Source organism: Lissotriton vulgaris, chromosome 11 (genome assembly GCF_964263255.1).
Source record: "Lissotriton vulgaris chromosome 11, aLisVul1.2, whole genome shotgun sequence".
NCBI lineage: Eukaryota > Metazoa > Chordata > Amphibia > Caudata > Salamandridae > Lissotriton > Lissotriton vulgaris.
Genome location: NC_141699.1, coordinates 1,033,601,959 through 1,033,622,113, shown reverse-complemented (window position 1 = coordinate 1,033,622,113; position 20,155 = coordinate 1,033,601,959). Strand labels below are relative to the sequence as shown.

The window sequence follows — 20,155 nt, the reverse complement described above, 5'->3', positions numbered from 1 at the left end:
ACACTCAGTATCCCATACAAATACTTGGGCAACCAATCAATAACCCATATAGTTACTCATATAGCTACTTATCAACACATGCAACAGTTTACAGAACAACCGACATAATGATGCACAAATTAAGACAGTTTAGTCACTAACCCATGCACTCAGTGAGACACATTTAATCACTCACTCATACAGTCAGTCATGCACCTACTAAATCCTTCATCCAGACACTTATATATCCACTCATTCTTCAATATGTAAGAGATATTTTAACTTTACAGAAACATACAGTCACTGGATGTTGTCATCAGTGATGTCATCAGTGATGTCATTTGAGATGTCATCAGTGATGTCATCAGTGATGTCACTAACCATGTCATGAATGATGTAATATGTGACATCATCAGCAGTGGATTGCGGGTGCGCGATATATAGTTAGCGCTTATAACTATATATGGAATTTCAATGGTTTTGTGTGAGTAAAATAAGGTTTTGTAAATGCAAATCCCTAACTATATATGGCCTAAAACCAATGGTTTTTTCATTGAATATATATATATATATATATATATATATATATATATATATATATATATATATATATATATATATATATATATATATATATATATATATATATATATATATATATATAAGCAAATGTCCCAATAGTGAGAGGAGCTCCGTAGCTGGTGCCGGCGGCGAGGTTTAGGACACCCTCGCAGGATACCTCACAGCAAAACAGTTTCAATAAAGAAACACGCCGCACACTACTCCATAGGTTAAATGTTTGGGTTTATTTTCTGTAGGATCCCCACCTACGCGTTTCGGACAACAATCTGTCCCTGGTCACGGTACAAACATTAGTCCATCATTGCTTTCCACATTTTATACCTGTAGTCACCACTTGGCCATTAAGGTGCATTGTGGGCACAGTAGTTTTATGGATTAGTGTAATTCCAAATCATGCAAAGTAAAAGCCGGATCCCAGCATTTTCACGACACAAATAGTGCTCATTTAGTTATATTAATTGGTGAAAGCCATGGCGCTGGGTGCAGTCCTCGGACTATGTGTGATGTGGCTAAGTATGCTCACATCTAAATGCGCCAATTTCACCTTCATTTTGAATAAAGTGATGGACTGAGTGTCCCAATTGTCAATAAGGGCTAAGTGCCTATGAGTGTTCATTGAGTCGCTACATGCTGTAGATCAACAGTAATTACGATGCATGAATAATTAAAATCATAATCATTTACTACTTGTCACATACATTGAATTCATGTTGCTTGACTTAGTAAGAACAGAAACTACTTTGTTACTCCAAAATGTCATTTTGTCATATCACACGAGAATTGTGGACCATAGCAATTGTTCGTCATAAAGTTTTAGTACCAGCATCAAGTCTATAAATGTACATAAAGTTCCTCATCGGCGTTAAGACCCCAAGGGCTTCTTGTTTTGAATCTGATTATTAATTTTGACTCAAGCCTTCTCAAATTGGTTACTCTATCACCACCTCTCTCATTATCGCCAATCAACGCTATTCCTGAATATTTCATGTCTTTCCAGGTTTTCCCTGGATGTGAGTTCAGATGTTTCGCTGTTGCGTAGGTTTGGTCATTGTTCTGGATTGCTCTTGTGTGTTCGAGAATTCTCTTCTTTAAAGGGCAAATTGTCGAGCCAATATACTTTTTGCCGCAGAAACATTGAATTTGATATACAACAAATTGTGAATCACAAGTGATTTTGTTCCTGATATCAAAAATCCTGCCCCTAGGATCAGTGAGTGATTTCATGTTTTGGCCAATCTTACAAGCTTTGCATGTCATGCATTTGCTAAAACCCAATTGTCTCTTTTCCAACCAGCTTTGAGTTCTTGTTTGTTTGAAATGGCTGTTGACCAGGGTGTTACGGATTGATGGAGCTTTGCGATATGTTACTAGTGGATTATCGCCGATTAGACTGCCTATGTCATTATCTTTCTTTAACACATTCCAGTATTTTTGCAGGACTTTCCTGATGTTGTAACTTTCCTTGGAGTATGTTAATACTAATCGTGGTTGCTCATCTCCTTCATTACATTCAATTCGACTTGTTTTTGTTATCAGTGTTTCCGCTCTGGTTTTGGCTCTTGCTTTTTGTTCTCCTTTAATGATGTCAGCATGTTTGTATCCACGCTTGGAGAATCGATCTTTTGTCTCTTTGAATTTGTTCTCCATTTCGGTTTCTTCCGAGCAATTCCTTTTCATTCTTATAAATTCCCAATAAGGGATGTCTTTTTTAGTGAGGTGGGATGGAAGCTGCTTCCATGTAATACACTATTTGTTGAGGTTGCTTTTCTAAATACAGTTGTTTCCAGTCTGTTATTTTTGACATAGACTTTGGTATCAAGAAAATCTATTTCTTCTTTCTGTATATTTGACGTAAACTGTAGTCCAACTTCATTCTCATTGAGGATTGCAATGTATTCCACCAGTTTCTGTTTAGTTCCCTTCCAAAGGAGGAACAGATCATCTATGAATCTGAGCCATATAACCACGTCCGTGGTGTATGGCTCATTTTCCTCTCTCCAAGCTATGTGTTTCTCCCACCATCAGTGGTTTGCCACCACAGGAGCGACTCAAACTATTAATACATCTAATTGGAGGAGGGGACTCCTCGTTCACACCAACTCTTATTTAATTTTGAAACTGTTGTAAACTTTTTTACAATTTGGATAGACTTTTCCAAATCATAAAATGGGTTTCATACATGTTGCAAAGCCTGTGATGTTGCAACTCAAAGGGTTTGTGACTGCAAAATGGTTTGTACATTTGACCCTATGTTTCTAATCCGCAACATAGGATATTTGTGAACAAAACAAGCAAAGAGGTCAAGAAGACAACACACACATGCATATATGCAAATATATGTGTGTATATACAAATATGTTTAAACAGATTAGAATCCACTCAGAATGTGGTTGTGATCCCTAAAATAATGGGGAGCACACAGTGTTGTTTAAATGCCCCTCACACACCAACAGGCCCCTTGGTGTCATGCTTCTTCATCGGGGCCTTCGCACCCCTCTACGGGATGCAGCGTGCTACGACTCACGAATACGTAGGAGCACTTGTTAGTGAGCTATGTGTGGGTGTGTGATTAGGGATGAAGTGTGAGTGGTGAGGTGAAAAAAGTGAAGTTATAATTAAAAAATACCTGGCTCATAGGAAAAAATTATTTATTATGTCCTTGGCTGGTATTATTAAAAAGTGCAAAGTGAGGTTGACAATATACGTATTAGGGTATATCAACCTTTGAAAGCGTCAACATGTTTCGGAGTACAGCGACTCCTTCATCAGGACGAGGATATGCACGTTATCCTCACCTTACTCACATGGAATGTAGAATGTAAAAGTGTATTCTACCAAAAACAAAAACTAGGTGAAATGTACCTATCAATGTTATTTATGGGTAAGCTCCGGTGCGCCCAATTGGCGTTAGAGAAACTTATAGTTCAAGGTTAGATGACCTCATGAGCCTAAGCGTGGTATTGGGGGTTCCTTCCTCACTGCTCAGTAAAGCAACGGTTACTGCATGGTTTAATCGCCTGCCTTCCCCTCAACGCTGCTCCGACGAAGCAGCGTTGAGGGGAAGGCTTTTACATTCTACATTCCATGTGAGTAAGGTGAGGATAACGTGCATATCCTCGCCCTGAAGAAGGAGTCGCTGTACTCTGAAAAATGTTGACGCTTTCAAAGGTTGATATACCCTAATACGTATATTGTCAACCTCACTTTGCACTTTTTAATAATACCAGCCAAGGACATAATAAATAAGTTTTTCCTTTGAGCCAGGTATTTTTTAATTATAACTTCACTTTTTTCACCTCACCTCACCACTCGCACTTCATCCCTAATCACACACCCACACATAGCTCACTAACAAGTGCTCCTACGTATTCGTGAGTCATAGCACGCCGCATGCCGTAGAGGGGTGCGAAGGCCCCGATGATGAAGCATGACACCAAGGGGCCTGTTGGTGTGTGAGGGGCATTTAAACAACACTGTGTGCTCCCCATTATTTTAGGGATCACAACCACGTTCCGAGTGGATTCTAATCTGTTTAAACATATTACTAAGGGAGACCGAATCCACTTGTCTCTCTCTCTCTCCCTCCTTTTGTTATATGTAAAATGTATATACAAATATTCATTTATGTATGTATTTATTTATATTTGTTTTGTAATGCATGAAACAACATGTGACTTTTCCAACTACATAGAAGACAAGATTCATTGTCTCATTCTAATATTTAATAAACAAACCCTTAATTGAAACATTAAGGATTGTAAACTCCATAAACTCCAATCATTATCCCTTCCCAGGGCGGCTAGGTAATGAACAGAATAGGATATCTTTAACAGTTTCAAAGCTAATAACAAAAGAGCCAGGTTTCAATATATTTGATTATATTCATTAAAGCTGCAAAGCAGAATATGCAATTTTTCTAGTCCTTAAGATAGAAGACATCTTACAGGGCCAATACAACCAAAGTGTAAAAGTCACAGCAGGTGTACAGATTCACTTGCTGAGTTAAAAAGTGCACCATTCTTTAATAGTGGACACATGTTTGGAATCCCGCCATGCATGCTTTCGGTCCCAAGTGGGCCCACACACTTTTCATTAGCTTAAAACAGTGCATGAAGGATGTGACAGCTCTTACAAGCCATGTGCTGTGCACCCTTTCAATTGCCCTGTGCACCTCAAAAGCTGTCCATCAAAGACGTTCTACAATAAGGGCCTCAGTTCTCATAATGAGGGACTCAGCCTCAAAATTTGCAAAGAATTACAAAAAAATGCACTTTGTGCACATCATCTGCTTGTTTTTAATAATAATGTCAATGAATGTGCTTGTTATTACGTTTCTGTTGTCCTACCCTCCTGATTTTAGTTTTAGTTCTTGTGTGTAATGCACAGTTTCTTCAACTTAATAACTCAACGACCGGTCTTCCTGACAAGTTCTCGTTTAGTGGTTGCAGTAATAACTACAAGTGCCTCTTCCCACTGTCCCTGATCCCCAGTTTGCTGTCGCAGAACGAGTCCATTTCATGCACTGTTATTCTTCAACATTGGTAGCAGAGGTTCCTTGTTTCTACCCTTTTTGACAACATTGTACTGCAGCCTCCCACGAGCCTTTAGAGTGTAATCTGGCATGCAGATGGCTGCCATGTAGATGCTAATTGATTTGCACATGAAACCATTTTGCTGCAGTCTTTAATTCTGGCTTTTGGTGATTTTGCTTGTGAACCTCAGCAGGCACCAGCCTTTCTGTGGCAGCCTTCTTGCAAAAGCTTCTCTCCTCTGATAGGTGGAACCATCTGCCTCTTTCCTTCTGTGGTAACTCTTGCAATACCTTTGCACCACCTTTTGCCTCTGTCGCTACTTCACCCTGCCCATGAACATGATGACAAGGAGCCCCATAAAGGATCCATTTATGTGTCCTGGCAACCCAAAGACACACATCTGGAGCCTAGATCCTACCTATTTGGTTTTTTTTATCACCAAAAATGCAAAGCTATACACACAATTCCACATCACTCAATTTCACGCATTTCCAAGTCACACCACATAATTCAACACCAACAACACAATTACACAACACACCACATACATCTAATCCACACCATGGAATTCAACATCATGCCACAAAATTTAACAGCACACCACATAATTAAACTCCACTACATACCACTCCACAACACAACATACCATTCCACATAAGTACACTCCATAACACACAACCCCACTCTACATAATTCCAGTACACTCAATACCATATAATTACTATCCACATATTTGTTGTTGTTGTTAGTTTTATAAAGCACAAACTAGACCCTAGACTAAGCATGGGTGAATTTTGCGAATCTGGCGTTCGCGAATTTGCGGATTTGCGAACTCGCAATCCGCAAAATCCGTGAATTCTCGCGAATTTGCAGATTTTTTTTTTGTGTTCGCAAGGATTTCTGCCAGTTCGTGAGGGTTTTGTACCAGTTCGCAATTGCGAACTTACATGTCGGCTCGCAATGGTCGCGATTATGTTGTTTCTACGTCTGGTTCATCATCACAGGTTCCCAGCACCCTCTGTTTCACCACTGCCACCCTCTGTTTCACCCATGCCACCCTCTGGTACATCAATGCCACCCTCTGGTTCATCATCACTGTAGATTATGGGGGGAAAAAGCAAGCACACCTGCCCTGCTTCAACTGACATGAATTAATTTGGGGTTGATTTATTAATGTGTCACTGTTTTAAAATTCCAGTCTGCACCTGCTTCCTTACCTGTAATTTGCTTTCTGTTGCAGTGCAATTTTTTTTTCCAGGACCTTTGTGGCCTACTTGTAGCTATTCTATGATCCGGCTGTGAGGGTCAGAGCAGGGTCATACAATTGTTGCAACTAGCAACTGAACTCTGGAGGGGCCCCAGTCAGGAAGCACTACAGGGAATGGTTACTAATGATGAATTTGAACTTTTGCACCTGCTGCTGAGTGCTTTCAGTTCAGCAAAACTCGTTTTTCTGCAGAACAGCAAATGTAATGCCAACAAACTTACTTGTGAAAGTTTATTTCTAATCCAAATGTGATCCAAAGAAAGTCAAAAGGCCTCAAATCCAAAAAAGGGCAGGCAAATGTCAACCTGAGGAGTTATTCTGATAAAAATCATCATTTTCAGAAGGTCTATGCTGCTTGCTAGTGGATTTCTTGTGCAGAATTGCAAATTTTGTAATTTTGCGAGTGCGAGATTGTTGCTGCCCGCCGCACCTACAGGTTCGCAATTGCGAACTTACACCGCACGCCGCAAAATTGTATCACCAAGAAAAAAAATCCGCTGCGTGCGAATTTGCGGATTTTCGGTAAATTCGCGAGCGTTCGCGGATTGCGAATTTACCGAAAATCCGCAAAATCCGCGAGCGGAACGGATTTTCCGCCCATGCTTACCCTAGACATCCGGTATCATAGCACTTTACATGAGCACCAGTTTCGTTATAGACAGACACGTTAATTTTTGTTAGGCACAGGAGATTAAGTGATTTACCCAGAATCACAGGATGTTGAGCGTCGTTGCCGAGACTTGAACCCGGTTCCCCAGCTTCTAGATCAACTGCTCTAGCCGTAAGGCTAGGTCCTCTCTCCTATATTTCCACTGCACACCCTGCCACATAATTCAACTCCACAAATCCACTCAACACCACACAATTTCACGCCACAGAATTCCACAACTAACCCTTCCAATCCAACCCACAGAATTCCACTACACACCACATACATACACTCCATAACACATGTTTAAAATACATTGTCATTTACAACACCAGTATCTCTAACTCAAGCAAATGCGCGACCTATTGCATTTCCAATGCTTGTTTACGTTTGCAGCTGTTTACCATCAGTTCCGATTTGATGGTAATAGCATTTCCTAATTGCCCTTTTCAAAATTAGGAAATGCTATGTACATGCGGTTTCCGATTCACAAATAGGAAATCCCTATTTGCAATTTCTTATTAGCGAGTCGCAAAATGCTATTTCGAATGTGTAGAAATTGCATTTTGCAGCGCTTCATATGGCTTTGTATATTAGAAAAAGCAGTTTTGCATTTCTTAACGGCTCAAAATAGCGATTCAGATTATTTAAAAAAGCAAAATCATTTTGTACATATGGGCCCATGCCCTAAAAGTTTTTCATTTCGTAAAGTTAATTGAGCAAAGTCTTCTCGTTCAAAAATGTCTTATATTTAAGAAATTTCAAATGATGCATGGCAAACAATTCTAATTGTGTTTTACATTTCTTTAAATGTATCTCAATCTCCGCTCCCCCCCACTGTTCGTGGTCCTTCTGGCAGGGCTGGACTGGCCTTTTATTCAAGCAGACATTTCCTTGGGTGGTTTTGGAAGGGTCAAGGGCGGCTGTTACTTTCTCCAGCGCCCCTAAATTAATTGCAGAAGACCCAGAAGGGCTTTCAAGCCAGGGTGTGGGGTAGAGAGTGAGAGAGAATGGATGGATGGATGGATGGATGGATGGATGGATGGATGGATGGATGAATGGATGGATGGATGGATGGATGGATGGTTGGATGGATGGATGGATGGATGGATGGATGGATGGATGGATGGATGGATGGATGGATGGATGGATGGAGAGCGACAGAGAATAGAGCGGAAGAAAAGGAGTTGGTTTGCTCATTTCTGCAGTCCTGCTTCAGTCCACGCCTATCTTCTGGCCTTGGTACAGATGATCTTTCTCAGAACTAGTAACAATGTCTTAGGTTTACTAAGAGCTAGGCAGGTGCTCGTGACCCACTGAGCAAATTTGCACTGCATTTGCTGGCCTTTTTATTGATAAGTAAATTGCCACAATCCTTTGCACCACATTGTGCCATGGATGTGTCCATGCAAAAAGTTAGTAAATAACCCTAAATATGTTCAAAGCATAATGATCCTGTACCTCATTGTTTTATAGACTATTCGCCTCTGGGCTTGATTGGCTGTGTGACTGGCATTAACTAGATGTGTTTAGTTCACCCTTGCATTACGTTTAGAGAATATATTTCACAAAAGTAGTAAAAGTGCTATGTTTAATAAGAATCTACGCTAATCTTACCACTGCTCTCTGCAGGCCCAATTATCAGCCTGTTGCAGGCTTGAATTTCATAAAACTTTCCTGTACAAAGAAGCTATGTTGAGTTATTAATGCTTGGTACACATTGGGAATATGTTCTCCTGTCTGGCTGCAGAAAACATGCACTTCGAAAGGCATAAGTTTGTTTGTTTTTTTAATGGGGGCATCAATATTTCCTTCTCTACTGCTCTCAGTGTCTGCATTTTGCACAACTGCGCGTGAACATGGAGGCATGATGAGGAGGGGATTCTTTTGTTCTTTGGAAGCTGAGCAGTTCACTTTGGAAAAAAATCATCCTGCCATTTTGCTCCCCAAAGAAAAATTTAAATTGAGAGACTTTGATTGATAGACTTGGAGGAGGGATAACACAAAAGAGAAGAAAACTTCTCAATATAAGAAATAGTGGGACATTCTATTGCACAATCAGTACAAGTTATGTGATGGTAAGTTCATTAATAGAGAACTCTTTCACTCTGGACTGCCTCTTGGTGCTCTAGAAGGGTTGCAAGAAAGAAATGTCAATAGTTCCTGCCTAAACAGCTGAGCTTAAATTGGATGGAAATATCCTGGAAGGCAACCAAAAGATCTTAAGGGGCATGTTTACTAAACTTTCACGTAATGCAGTGCAGCAAGCTAAGGGCCCGATGTAGGTCACCAAATACCGGTCGGTACCGGCCGAATTCGGCCGTTACCGACCGGTATTTGGTGATTGAGATGTAGGGGCCATTATTTTACAGAATCTGTAAATTTACCGAATCGGCAAACTTACCGATTCTGTAAAATACCGAATCGGTAATTTTACCGATTCGGTAAATCTCAGATGTAGGTAGCACTGTTTACAGTGCTACAGGCCTTTAGAATTCGGTATTTTATCACCCAATACAATTGGGTGGTAAAATACCGAATTCAGGTGTACATGCACATCTGTGCATGTACACCTGTGCCATGTGACACACAGACATGCCCTTAGGGCATGTATGTGTGCCACATGGCACACAAGCCTGGAATTGGGGTGCTACAGGGTGTCAAAGTGACACCCCGTTCACCCTTACAGGATTCGGTATTTACAGATTCAGTAAATACCGAATCGGTATTTCCCATTGATTCCTATGAGCTTCAAGGCTCATAGGAATCAATAGGAAATACCGATTCGGTATTTACCGAATCGGTAAATACCGAATCTTACAGATTCGGTAATTCTAAAATAAGAATTACCTACATCTGCTCCCTTCCTATTTACCTACTCTTAAATACCGAATCGGTATGATTCGGTATTTAAGAGTAGGTAAATAGGAATTACCTACATCGGGCCCTAAGTTGCTGTGGTGTGTTGTTTGAAAACGGGAGACAGCACAAATGCGCCATATCTTCTACTGTCTCTTTGACCTGGCATACAGTTTGCAGCTTAGCACTATGATGCAAAGGACCTTGCTTTACAAGACAGGATTGTTTTGTGCAGGAAGGAGTTCCATTCTGCAAAAAAAAAGCTCTTGAGGCATTGTCCTTATTCTATTTGAGCTGCAGAATTTTTCTCTTCACTATGGCATCCTCCAGGAGGGATACCAATTTCCCGCAATCCCAGGTTTACAAACCTTTGTAAGTCCGGGAGTGCGTGAATGCATTGGTGGATCCATGGAAACTCCCATGCTCCAACCGTGGAGCGCCTCCAAGAATGAAATGTAACACAAGGCAGCTGCTGATTAGCATCACATTTCTTTATAAAGCCACGCAAGGAGTCGCAAAGCGCCCCGTGAGTGGCTTTGTAAATATCTGCTAGCACCATGGTTAAACAAAGGCCCTGTAGCTCCAGCAGTGCAGTGGGGCTCTGAGCTCCAGGGGGCCCCTCAACACAGTACCCTGCCCTGAGAGATCCCAAGTGAGTCCAGAGGGGGGACCCTCCATGTACTTTGCAGGGGCACCCCCAAGTTTTGCTACGCCATTGTACTAGCATTTCGCATCGTGGCTGCGCCACTTTATGGTGCAGCCAGGATGTAAAATATTAGTAAATATGGTCTAATTTTTTAAGGAAATTAAGAAGGTGGCTTACATTTGTCATGGCGACTGGTAGAAACAGAATCTTTCAGGTGGGAATGGAAGGGATCCGTCAACTCATTCTAATATTGCGCAATCCTAAACAAGGGTTTCAATTCTGAACAAAGTGACCGATTGACTCATGAAATATCCAGACTTCAAGAGGAGCATAGAAGTGTATCTGTAAAAGAGACATTTTAAACATACCTGTGTCCAGCAAAATTGTTCCGGATGGAAAGTTGTAGGCAGTGCAGAAAGCTAATTGTAAAGTTTGTCAGAGGACGTTGTGGGTGGTGGAGAACAGACCATAGCATGTTGTAAGGGTTATACTTTGTGCGTGCCCTATCGCTGTATCTATTATGAGTATATCTTTAAAAGTACATTATGATGTAGCATTTCTCCAGAAATTCATAAATAGCTCTTTTTTATTGGATTATACTGGCGTGAATGTCAGTTCATAAATTTGCCACAGAATATGATGGACAGCTGATGTGTTTCTCAGCCATGATCCTTTCCCTTTGTAAAACTCATTAATGATGACGATTTTTTCCAGAGTTTGTCTATTTGTCGAATAGTTGGTGGGATTAGCAGTGAGAAAAATCAAAAATGTCTTATTTAATTAATCTGAGAGTCTAAAAATATCACTTTTTGTGAATATAAATTGCATTAATGTCTGCAGCGCCAAACTTGATTTAGACATATATTTTTATATTTTGTGTATTATTCCTGGATTTTAACATTCATTTTCATGATTTTTTTCAGAAAACAAGTTGTATGCCAGACATCATTTGTCCCTGCCTTCAGGTACTTTTTCATTTTACATTCATGTGAGAGGAATTTGAGCACCAGTTTGAATTTTGTAGTGTTGTGCCTAGGTTCATGAAATGTTCATATGATGTGTGTAGACAACAGTTTACATCCAAACCACACTGTAAACTGTGAGACGCAAATCTGATCGAGGAACAATTTGTTGTTTTCGGTACCCAGTGACCAAAGTGCAACTCTACTTGTTGGATGCTGGTGTGGTGTCCTCCTTCTCTGTAAAATGATTTACTAGGAGAATTTACAGAGCCGCCAAAATTGAATCAGATCGACTTTGAATATAGACCACATAACATAATCTAGACTTTACTTTCCTGGGTGATACTGTTTTTACAGTAAGTCCTATTTATTGTGTTTAGTACTCGTGTGTGTTTGTGTGTGTGTGTGTGGGTGTGTGTGTGTGCGTGTGCATGTGTGTGTGTGTGCGCGCACACATGTGTTTGTATGGCGGTGTGTGTGATTGGGAGCACAAAACTACTCTGCTTCATTCTTCCCGTTTTGCCAGCATACATTTATCCACAAGATTTAATTCATGCAATAGGGTATGTGGGTGATTCATATATTTTGTGATAATTTGCTAGGAGAAGTGCATGTGTTGTGTGGATTGAGATTATATATAAAAGGATTGGATGAATATGGTATGGGGTTGAGGCATGTCTTTTTCCTCATTTTGTGTGTGCAAAGAGCAATGTGAAACGTGGCAATGATTACTCAGCAAAACAAAATATGTATAGTGTTATATGTTTTCAAGAGGATGTCTGTTGATCTTCTTCCATTTACACTTAGGGTTCAAGTTCAACAAGGATAAGGTGTCTCCATGGAGCACGGCATCCAGTTATCCCTCTGGTTCACTGAAACACAGCTGGATCTGGGAATTTGGCAAAGCAATACACAGTTCTGCCTCACAGGATTTTGAATATTTAGGACAGGCTGCATAGGTATCCTGAAAGTCTTCAGGATACCTGAAGACTTTCTTCCTTACCTTCGTTTGGGGTATCATTTGTAAGTGGGTGTAATTGACAACACTCAGCACATTAGTAAAAAGACAACAGCAATAAATGTTGTGCGCATGGACTACAAGGGCAGTAAATATTGTATGCATAGTATTGGCTGCTTGATGGCATTGAGGAGGAATTTAGGGGGACGTACATGCTGATACAAAACAGACACCCAGAAAAAATCAGAACCATTGTAATTCACAAAATACACTTCCAAATTGACTATATCCCTAACTGGGTTATAAAAATCGTACATTTGCTCCAGCACAACCTTGGAGTAAGTTAAGCGCAACACATCATCAACCATTGGTATTGCATCACACACCAATAGGAACAATGAAGGAATGGAATTGAACGCCTCACAGGATTTCGAGTTAAATTGATCAAAGGACTTCTTTTAGTGATAAAAAATAAGTATAAATGTCAATTATTTTTAACTACTTTACAAATGAAATAATACACTTAATAAAAAACATGTTTAACTTTTTTACAAATATAAAAAGGTATAAAATATTAAAAACAAGTTTACTACAAATTAAATGATATGGTGTTTTTTTGATGATTGTTTAAAATGAATCTTTGTAAATTGAATTATTATATTTAAATGATTTTTTTTAACGTATTACAAGTTTTATTTAAGGAGGTAATGTGTTGTTACTATTTTATTTTATTAGTTCTTTTTTTTTGTTTCACAACTTTTTATTTAAGTGTCAAAATAAAGCCAGGGGTAAAATGATGGGACTGGAACATGATACAGGATACATGAGGCAATCATACATTGCAAAATAAACACAGCATGGCATGCGTCGGCCCTGCAAAGCTGGGTCGTTCGGGAGTCCAGTAGGGACAATTCCAGGGGTGACACATGAGTCTGCAATGGCACACATGGTGTTCAGTATGGAGAGGGGTAGCCGTGGGGAGGACAGGACATGAGATGAAGAGAGAGGAAGAGGGAGCCCAAACTCATGCACACGCCTGGGGGGATAGACGGGATAATGAAAAAAGAAGAGAGAAGTTAATAGAGAAGTGGGGGGCAGAGGGATAGCAAAAGTGAGTAAACATCCATGAGGGCCATGTCCAGGGAAGATTTGCAAGGTCTGTGACAGTAGCATTGTATCGTAGCATCACTTCCCTACACAGGAAACCAAAAACATCCAACCCTAGGGACTAATGATTACTATCCTGAAGAAAAAGTGCCCAGGTGAGGAGGAAGTTCCCAGTTTTGCCCTGTAAATTTTATATGACCTGCTCATATAAGGCCATCTGGTACATAGCCGAGAGTCATATTTTATTAGTTCTAAGTTAATAATAATTATTTTATAACTTAATAATATTCCCTGTATTTTCCAATGCAGAGACCTCTAACAGCAGAAAGTTAGTAATAATAAATCTATGGTCGATAAATGGATTGTAAGATCCTCCAACCCCTCATTTGATCATTTGAAGACCCTTAAGTTTACTCCTAGGTGTAAATTGCCACTGGTAAATTGAGACTAACAAAAACACAGGGATTCACACCTATGTGTAGGAGTATACCACATGTGAGTCGATCTACTCATGAAAATTTACCTTTGTGAATCAGTCCATAGAAGTTCAAATCACAAAAACAGTATGAAAATCTACAGGCAATAAGAACATTTAAAAGTATTCAGTTTATTTTTTTTCTGGGAAAGAGTATCATATGAACATATATTTTTTTCTAATTAATTCTAAAGACTTTCCATTTTTTCAATGAATTTAGCCAATTATTTTCACACATTTTTGGCAAGTATTTCTGTTGATTTTGCTAATGTCTTTACAGTTCTAAAGTTATAGCGATGACCCTTTAGTGTAATTCAACCCACTCCTGCTGCAAGGAATATATTGAATGGATGTTTGCTACAGTTCAGTGGTACTTAACCTTTTGACTTGCGTGGACCCTCACTTAATCATTACTGGAATCCGGGGACTCTCCACTGAGTCAATACTGGAAGCTGGGGACCTCAACCTAAACTTTTTTTATGATGTGAACCACAAAACAATACAAATTGAAAATACGAAAGCAACCATTCATCTAACATGTAAACAAACATTAAAATATTTAATTCACAATCCAATATAACAGGCAATTGTCTATCAAGGGAAATGCCAACTACAAAGGGGCTGAAGCAGGGTTGCGTCCTTGCCCCGACCCTTTTCAACCTCTTCATGTCAGACCACTCAGCAGAACTTGATAATTGCAACCATCACGCCCCAAACCTAGGGGGCCTTACACTGTCTAATCTTCTGTATGCGGACAACTTAATACTAATCAGCCAAACCCCAGTAGGCTTCAACATCTTGTAAGCACGATGAGTAACTTTTCCGAAAGGAACGGGCTAAGCTTAAACCTAGAAAAATCAAAGGTGATGATATTAAATCCAAAATGCAAAAAACAACAACTTCAGTGGTCTGTACGGGACCAGAAGATGGAGGTCGTCAAATAATATAAATACTTGGGTATAATCTTCGACAGGAAAGGAACGTTTGTGTAACAAAAAACGGCGATCAGAAATAGAGGGATATCTCTGGCCGTCGCATTAAAGAGTATCAAGCACAAAATAACGGGCCCAAAATGAATACCTTTGTTAGAAGTATTACAAGCAAGATTACTGGCAGAGGTGTCTGTCTTTCGTCTGACAGCTGTGGGTCCGACCTCCATCATCGTAATGCGGCGGTCGAGCCGAAGATGTGTCTGCAGTCGGACGGCCACCGATGGTTTGTCAGTGACCCGACTGCCTGACATCAAAATAAGGCCCTATATCCTGTTTGATGCACTTGCACTGCTCCCACGAATCAATCTGAGGATACTATCTTAATTCTTCAACTACAGTTTCAAATTCCTTCACATTTACAGAACAGGATACTATTTTCAATTTTACATGTTGCTTCTTCATTTATATGCATGCCATTAATCAATCTAATAATATTATCTAATTTCCTTACAGTCGCGGACCCTCTAAGTAGGCTTCGCTGACCCAGGGGTATCTGAACCATAGATTAAGAACCACAATTATAGTTCTTCGAAATTTGCATTTCTGTATCCATGTTTTTGAATGTGTGTGAGTGTTATTGCTGGTGCAGCATGTATATGTGTGCTGGATGGATGAGTTGTACCTGATTATGGGAAGTGGTAATTAGGGTGCTATTTTTAGCTTTCTCTTTTGTGATGTGTTCTCAAGCTGGGTGATTGCCAGATACGCAGGCATATGAAATGTGCCACTGAATTTTTTGAGGAACATAGTTTCACCTGCTGTATGAATTGTGTTCAACACACCTGTTTTATTTACCTTTTCACTGACTTAGTATTGGACATAAGTTAGGGGGTGGGTTACACTATTTATTTGAAAAACTATGAACTTGTGACCATGCCAAAGTCGTTTACATGTAGTTTTTTGGTTTTTAGCTGGAATTAACATATAGAGCTAAAGTCACAATTTTTATCCATGAATGTAAACTTTGAATCATTTTCTGAGCGTACCTGTGTGTGTTTTTTTTTGCAATAATTGCTCATTTTTTATAGCAAGTGTCACTTAGTGCATAATATTATTACATGTGCTTTTTAAAGCATGTTTTTACAGCACACAGTATTTCCTACAGGTGAACATTGAGTTTCAATCTGCAAGTAATAACTCTGATGAATTCTGCTTGATTTTAACTTTTAGGAATGCATGTCTGTATTTATTTAGTTTAAGTTATATATTGCACAAACTCGATCTAATGCTTTTTCTAGTGTTAGAATTTTGGCTAATGGTGGAGGGGGTGAAACCCTACTCAGCAGCAACCACAAGTTCTGTTAGGGTGAAGGGATGAACAAATCCTGAATTAACCTGTGCTCAACCCTCTGGTAGCTCGACACAAGAGCAGTTAGGTTGAACGTAGAGGCAATAAGTAAAGTATTTATGCAGCACTTCCAACAGTAATAAAGTGAAAACACATGAAAAATCCCACACCAAATTAGAAAAATTAGAAATATATGATAAATTATTGGCACCAAAATGTAAACCTCCAAATAGTAGAACTGGAGAAATGCAATTTTAAAGATATAAGCGAAAATATGTGCCTAAAAGCACAACACGCCAACTGTGGTAATCCTGGTAATACAACAAAATAGTGGTCCCTCAAGGGGGAAGTGTGAACCTCTTCTTCCTAGGAGAGAGTAACTTTGACCATCAAGATATTGGTTCAATTTCTCAATAAGATACTTTTATTTCAATTTCTTAAACAATAGACAGGAATTATTGCAATTTTGTATTTCGATCAATTTGCAAGTAAGGAGGTGATCTAAATGGTGCAACGACACAATACAAGTGAAAAAAGTAAGTGTAAAGTGCTGTACACTCAATATACTTAAAACACTGAGTGATCCAGGAAACACAAGTAGATGGTACACACTCTGACACATGGTGAAATGCTAGAGAATCCAATAAAAACAGTACACTATTATTGTGTCATCTTGCAATAAATGCAACCCTGATAAGTCACAACCCCGTATCACACATTTAAATAATTCTGCTACACAATGATTCTTAATGAACAGTAATTGTTTGCCAAACTGTACCAAGTATTTGTTTTTATACTAATCACCTAACCGCCTTCATTGGGATTCCTAGAAAGCTAATTATACCATATGCAGCGAAGCAATTTTCTCAAATGCTGGTCACTAATGATCAATGTAAACTATTCTAGAGAGGAGGGGGTTTTATCTTTACATATCAATTGCTTATTATCTGTAAACAGTAATAATTTGAGATGTATTTAAGAGAACAAGAAAGGAATAATCTGAATAAATAATGTCAAGTGACTCCTTTTTTAGAAACTGGTATTTGATGTCAACATTGACTGGAAGCTTGACTTTTAAAGCACCCATATAGTCCTTCAGTACTCTTTCCTTGGTGTTGGGCACTGCCATGTTGGGGAATGGGCTCTCTAGATCATTGGTACTCACTAAGATTTTCCCAGGGGTCAAACAGTTTGATCTGTGATGTGACCGAGGGCCATGTTGATGCCAGCAGGGAAGTGGTTGAGGGAGATTTTGGGAGGTGGAAGTGGTGGCTGCAGGGGAATCGAAGCATATACATCTAGTGGCTGAACTGCACACTGTGAAACCAGAAAACCTGGGAAGAATCCTGGCTTCTCCACTTTACCAAATTGTTTGATCCTAGGCATTGTTTTATTTCACATTCCCTCCTTTTTCTTCATTATCATGTATAAAAGGACATCGATATGCATGACTTCAGGATTTGCACTGTACAAAACCTTTTCCTGTATCTGATTTAATAAACTATAATTGTGTTAATTTATAATAGCAACTCAGACAACCCAAAGAATGCACTTGCCTCTTAGTTCACTATTGTCATTGCTGTCAGGATGACGGAAGAATGAATATTTACAAATTCATGTATCGCTTTGAAAAAAAATACTTCTCGATGCACAATTATATCCTGGTGTACTAAGGTGAAACCGTTTTGCCTGTTAATGCTATACGCTTTTTGAATTTTGAAAAGACATTATCATATTTTTACCCTTTTTGCTGCAAGAAGTCTTTAAAAATTAAGGTCTTCCTAAAGTTAAGCAGTGCAGGATAACCTGAGGGCATATTATCAAGGACCGGTGTTAAAATTATCGCTGTTTTAGTGGCAGGAAACTGCTGCTATAGCGGCGATAATGGGCTTGATAATATGCCCTTAAGAATTCCAAAAGAAGCCCATTATCTGGTGTTAACATGGGCTTCTATTGGAATTCTCTACGGCATATTATCAAGGTTATTATCGCCGTTTTAGCGGCAGTTTCCTGCTGCTAAAACGGCGATAACTTTAACACCGGTCCTTGATAATATACCCCCTAATCCCTTCCTTTCTTTAACTTCAATTAACCTTTAAATAAAGGCTTGCTTGTTTTTTAACAGCACAGTACTGCTGTTAAGTGAAATACAATATCCCTTGGGATCAAAGATACATTTCATTCATCCGTTCATGCAAACACCACTCACTGCGACGATACTACTGTGCTTTCTCAGACTGATCGTAATGCTGGAATACTGAACTTCCTACCTAGGGACTTATAAAGGCACCTAAACAAAAATGTTGTAACAATCTATACAATTTATTGATATCAGCAATTCAGTTAAAAACCATAAATTAACACATAAACATAAATACATATACAAAAAAATCACAATTATATCAGGCTAAAAGAAATATTTAAAAAAACCAGAAAGAGACACCAAGTTCCGTCATTTAACCAGGGGGCCACATGTAAAGGTCAGGGGAGCTACATTCAGCTCGTAGGCTTTATTTTGTAAATCACTGCTCAATATTAGGCAGAAAACTACCTCATTTAGTTATGTGATGCAGATATTCTTTTTATATTAGATGTGAAGGGAAAGATTGATGCTTTAGTATGGATCCTGTCCAAAACATAAGGGGAATGCCTTGATTCAGCAATAATGGATACTTGGCGAAATGCACTATTATAATGGTCCCAATAAAATGGTGCAAACTGCCCACCAGATTTTTGCTACCAGTAACTTATTTTCGGAACTGATCTATGCACTACTAGGTTGGTTCGGAAGTAAGGAATTGAATGTGGTCGCAGGAGAACCTGCCCAATTATTATTCAACAGGCAGATTGCAAATAGCTACCCCCTCCAATTGTCTACCTTCAAAAGGATGATGGCCTGCAAGTGACTGTAGAGCACCATCCCTGTGAAAGTATTTCAAAATGGATATTTAGCCCCCTTTTCCACCATCCACTTCTCAACTAGACTGGAAAAGAATAGAAATGAAGGAACCTGTTGCTGTATCTGGCTAGAGGAGGACTGAGGACTGTGGTCTAGACTTGCTCTGTAGATTGATACCGACTGGCTCTTGTGCCCTCAGAAGATAAAAGTATGAAGCAAGGCATTTTTCAATAACAATCAGCACAGTTGTCATCTTAAATTGCACTGGAGCCCTGGCTAATGTGACTAATTGAATGTACGTACCACTGGTGAACTGTCATCATAACCACAACGCTTCCACTTATGTCTGGGAGCATTAGTAGTGATCTAGCATTTGAAAAAATTGGAATTCTTGTCTTCGGCAGGAAATAGAAGAAGAGTGACCTATCTCCACATTAGAACTGAGGCTAGAGATGCCCCGAGGAGTGTTAGAAAGTTTAGAAGCATTTGAGTCGACCAGGCTGAAAAATTACTGACACTGCTTCTGCCCTCCTGGTCTCCATGAGGCAGAACAATTTTTTGGTAACTTTGCCTTGCTTCCATTTATGGTGCAAGAGTGCCTTCTGGTAATTAGGCCTGGACAAAATTGTAATTACACTGGTCTAATCAGAGTAATTCTAGGAACTTGTGGCCCAAACGCCACTTAATGATGCGGTCAGTTAGAGTGCAGTGGCTGGAGGGACAGACCTGAGCCGCTGACAGGCTCTAGGAGCCTGTTGGAGGATCGGTCCGACCGTAATCCCTACAATGGAGGCGGTGCCTGCGGAGGCACAGTCGTGGAGATTACAATGTCCCTTTACTGACCGCCATGTAAAGGCAGACCAAATTGGACTTTGAGGGCCCCTAGCAGGGTCGCCGTCCCCCGTGGGCCTCCACTATGGGGCCGATGCGGCAAATGTGGTTCCTCTCCGAACATCCATG

The 20,155-nt window shown here is 39.7% G+C and overlaps 1 protein-coding gene across 1 annotated transcript in view; it reads left to right on the top strand.

Moving 5' to 3' along the window:
- Positions 1–20,155, top strand: part of LOC147684016 (uncharacterized) — a 375,703-nt gene that overhangs the window by 166,999 nt on the left and 188,549 nt on the right. The window contains exon 2 of the mRNA XM_086944934.1: positions 11,438–11,479. Coding sequence (XP_086801060.1) covers positions 11,438–11,479 — 42 coding nt within the window. The remainder of the gene's footprint in view (positions 1–11,437; positions 11,480–20,155) is intronic.